Raw genomic sequence first — 4187 nt, 5'->3', positions numbered from 1 at the left:
CCGTGTGAGGTTATATGATATTTTTCCGTTTCAACATTAAATATTTTTTCAGAATGGTACGATCTATTACTTTTTTGTGACCATTAAAATTGTAATTTTTTTAAATTATCATAATCTTATTTTTCAGAAAATTCTGTCATCTCGTTTGTGTGCAGTTAGTTAAAAAATTTGTGTTAAATTAACACATCTTACATGTTCCAAACGGTTCACTCAAATTTTTGTGTTAATTTAACGCAAGATGAATATGTTTCAATAGATGAATAGAAAGTAATACAAACATTATGTAAAAATTAATACAAGAAATGTAACGCTTTAATACAATTTGGAATCAAATTGTGGAAACATTATTCTTCAGTAAAATTAACACTTATAACATTTTTAATTAACAAGTATATTTATCTTTTATTCCTTTGTCTTGAAATTTATGGTTTAAAACTACTTTATTTGTATATTATTTATTCACTTACTTATAAATTGTATTATTTTAACATTGATAAATATTGAACATCAATTTAACACAAAATATTTAAATAACATAATCACATTATGTTAATTTAACAAGCAAATATGTTAAAAATTTGACACAGAATTTTAACAAGAACGTGAGTGGACCGTTTTTTACGTAAATACAAAAACATTCTTTACCGTGTAGTCAAAAAAGCGTCTCCGATCCCAATCTGTCACTATACGTATACGTAAAAAGTTACATTCTCAACATTTTTTTTCTCTCTTATTTCATCGATGACCTGCCCCAGAATTTTGCACACGTCAAGTTCGGTACTTCAACTTCATTATATCAAAAAAAAATTAGACATTTCTGTCATAACTCGATTTACTAAAGAACCACCTTAAGCACGACGTGCATTTTTCTATACTAAGATCGATCTATCGGCTGTTTTCAGGTCTTCGAAGATTTGACGCCGGAAGCGCTGGACATTATTAAACCGGACATCTTGCCCCCGATTCAGGATTACGTGGCGAGCCACGTGAACGAGACGATTCATCATCTGACTATGCGGGATCTGTTTCACGTCCTTGTGGGAGAATACGAGTTCGGTGATATCACGCACCTGCTGATACCCTGAGGAGGACGGCCCGCACGTAACCGAAATGCATTCGCCGAACCGAAATTATCGGATCGGCGCAGTTACGAGCGCAACAGCACGAGCTTAATGTGTCCGACAATGCCTGAATGTCTTCGTTCAAGGCGCAAGGGATCGATTCGCCAACCGAGGTACAATGCACCGCGTTGCGAGTGGAAACGAACAATGGCCGCGACGACAATAAAACGCGCGACAAGCCGGAGTTGATTTTAAAGTCAGCTTTTGTATTGCGTAATACGCGTTGACCACTCGAAGGTCTCTTTAACTACCTTGCCTGATGCTCACCTTCGATTACCCATTGTCTTGCCGCAGAAGGATTGTTTTATACGCAACGGTGCGAGTTATTAATTGCCTTTCGTTCATTTCTCTCTCTCTCTCTCTCTCTCTTTCTCTCTCTGTTTATATTTAAGTTACGTTAAATTTATTTATTTCCGAAAATCCTTTTCGCGTAAGATAATCAATATTTGTCCGCGTGTATTTAAAGATTTAAAAATGTTGGATTGTATAACGCACTGCTCGTTAAAGAAATTAAGAAATTAGTTTACGCTTAGAGATTGTATACGTATACGCGATTTGCATGATTCAACTATATACAGTAACTCATCTCGTTAGCATCCGCTTGGAAACCCGTAATTCCGTGCGAAGGCGCATCGTAAGGCTTCCCCGTCGCCCGCCGCGAGTGCATCAGTGAAAGAGGCAGAAATGTTTAATTCATCGAATCGCTCGTCGGTGAATCCCGGCGCATCTCTAATCCGCTGATAAACGGCGAGCGAAAGTATTACGACCTTGAACGGCGACGTCGTCGAAATCTTCGGCGTTGTGCAATCGACGCCGGCCATTCATCCACTTGGGCGGCGGTGATCAATGATGAACGAGACCGGGGACCGTGGCGAGAGGTGATTTTTACAGTGATGAAAACTATATACAGTAAAAATGGCTCGTCATTCTTTTCGAAACTGTTTGTACAGGATAAGGCACTCGAACCTTTTAGCGTGTGACATACGTGGCATCAATTTTCATTCGTTGCCGTGTATGCTGTATAAAATAAATTTCGAAAGTCAAAAGGTTAAAATTGATTTTAAAAAACTATGGAAAATTTTGCGCTTAATTATCTCACTTCATTCCTTTTTTTATAGATAAACGTAATATCAATAATTTTTAACTTACAATCTGATAACAAGATAATAATTAATTGGTAATAATAGATATGCGTATAAATATCTATAATTTTCTGGACGACTATAATTAAAAGAGTTTTCAAATACTCTCTTTTGTAAATATCCCAAATATAGAAAAGAATTTTTCTAAAATTTGACATTTATTGAATAAAGGTATTTAATTGCACGAAATTTCATAGATTTGAAAGCACTATATGTATGATAGTTTCTATTTGAATATTATTCTCTGCTTTTAATTTGCAATGACCAAAGAGATAATCTTTTATAATATAAATTGATTATACAGGGGTGGCCTCAAATGTTTTGGCCAGACTTTGAGATCTTATTTAATTCTGAAAAATTTAATTGTGAACAAAAAGTTTCCAATAAATATGGGTCGAAAGAAGTGCTTCCTTAAAGAGTTATCGTCCAAGAACTTCACGATTATTTTATGCATTTTCACAAATATCATGGAAAATACGCGTCTTTTACAAAAAACCTTAAAACGTATGTCGTAAAAAATTAAATTATTTTTTCAATGGAATCAAAATAAATGTGATATGTTTCATAAGTTTTGAAATAATAATTTAAAATGTTTTAAGGAAGCATTTTTGACCCGTATATGTTTATATCAGAATTAAATTTCCTACAAAATCTCAAAGTCTGATCAAAACGTTCGAAACCACCCTGTATATTGCATAGAAAAATAATTTGTAAATTTATATACATTGTTTCAATTTTAAAAATTAAAATAATTAAACGTCACACACATCTGAAGTGATTTAAAGAATATCAAAATAATTTTTCTTTTTTTTCTTCAATTATTTATTCAATTATTCCGATTATCAAAAATGTCAGTCATTTGCAATGATTAGCAGGTGCGAGCTATTTTTGTTTTAGCTTTTGAATTTCCGGCTGTAAAGTACAATATATAAACCGTGTACAAAATATAATACGTAGCGGCACGTATATAGTTTGCCAAAACATCGTACACTATTAAGTTAATTGTTATACCGTATACATTATACTAAATGCAGTATGCGCCATAAACGTCGGTTAGGATTATAATTATAGAGGAGCGTGTATGATAATAGAATTAATGTTGATGTTTTGTTAACTGTTATAAGATAATCTAGGTGATAAATGTGTACATCGTAAATGGAACCGCATCATTTACCGATCAAGATTATTGCAATTTGTAACAATCATAAAATTTATTGAATATTTATGATGTACGGTTTTGCGCGTGTGTCGAATCGCATTCGTGAAACTTTGTCGCAGTAACGATTTTACGATTAATCGTTTCTACGTGAACACGAATTAATTAAAGAAATAATTTATTTTTCCGATACTCGCTTTTGTCCGTCGAGATAACGCGCATAATAATTTATTGTTAGACCGTCGAACGGAAATCTGAGAGTAAGCGATTCTTTTAAATAATTCAAAACTTTTAAATTATTTACTCAAATTTCTCTTTGATGGTAAAATACAATCGATTGTATCTCGTCCGTATATTGATCTTGTTAAAAATTTTACAATAAATCAAAGGTTGCAATTGTCAGCCCGGCCGTTAAATAAATTTTATTTGATAAATTTTCTCGCAGACCTTCAAATAATATCTTTCATACAATTTTAACGCTCTTCAGAATGACCTGGTAGTGTTCATTGTTGCGATACGGGCGTCTATAATCAATCATCCTCCATCATTTTATCAGACGCTTTTAAACAGATTAAAGAAGATTCCCAATTTCGAGAGTCACCAATTTTATCATTTTTACACTTTTGTTTCACTTTATTTTAGCATCCAATGTTCTAAGATAATCGATTATATAAATCTCTTGTTAAATCAATAGCAAATGAAAAATTGAAGCTACACTGCACGGGCTTATCGATATCGCAATTGCGTAATCATTTTTTTTTACGAAAC

General features: G+C 33.1%; 1 protein-coding gene across 2 annotated transcripts in view; it reads left to right on the top strand.

The window, feature by feature from the left end:
• LOC105457211 overlaps nucleotides 1-3839 on the top strand; it is a 22187-nt gene extending 18348 nt beyond the window's left edge. For both annotated transcript variants that reach the window (XM_011701735.1, XM_011701734.1), the window contains one exon: nucleotides 903-3839. In XM_011701735.1, coding sequence (XP_011700037.1) covers nucleotides 903-1085 — 183 coding nt within the window. In that variant the 3' untranslated portion in view covers nucleotides 1086-3839. The remainder of the gene's footprint in view (nucleotides 1-902) is intronic.
• Nucleotides 3840-4187: the final 348 nt, after the last annotated feature.

Source organism: Wasmannia auropunctata, unplaced genomic scaffold (assembly GCF_000956235.1).
Source record: "Wasmannia auropunctata unplaced genomic scaffold, wasmannia.A_1.0 LD335338.1, whole genome shotgun sequence".
In the NCBI taxonomy this organism is placed as follows: domain Eukaryota; kingdom Metazoa; phylum Arthropoda; class Insecta; order Hymenoptera; family Formicidae; genus Wasmannia; species Wasmannia auropunctata.
This window is presented reverse-complemented; position numbering and strand designations above follow the sequence as displayed.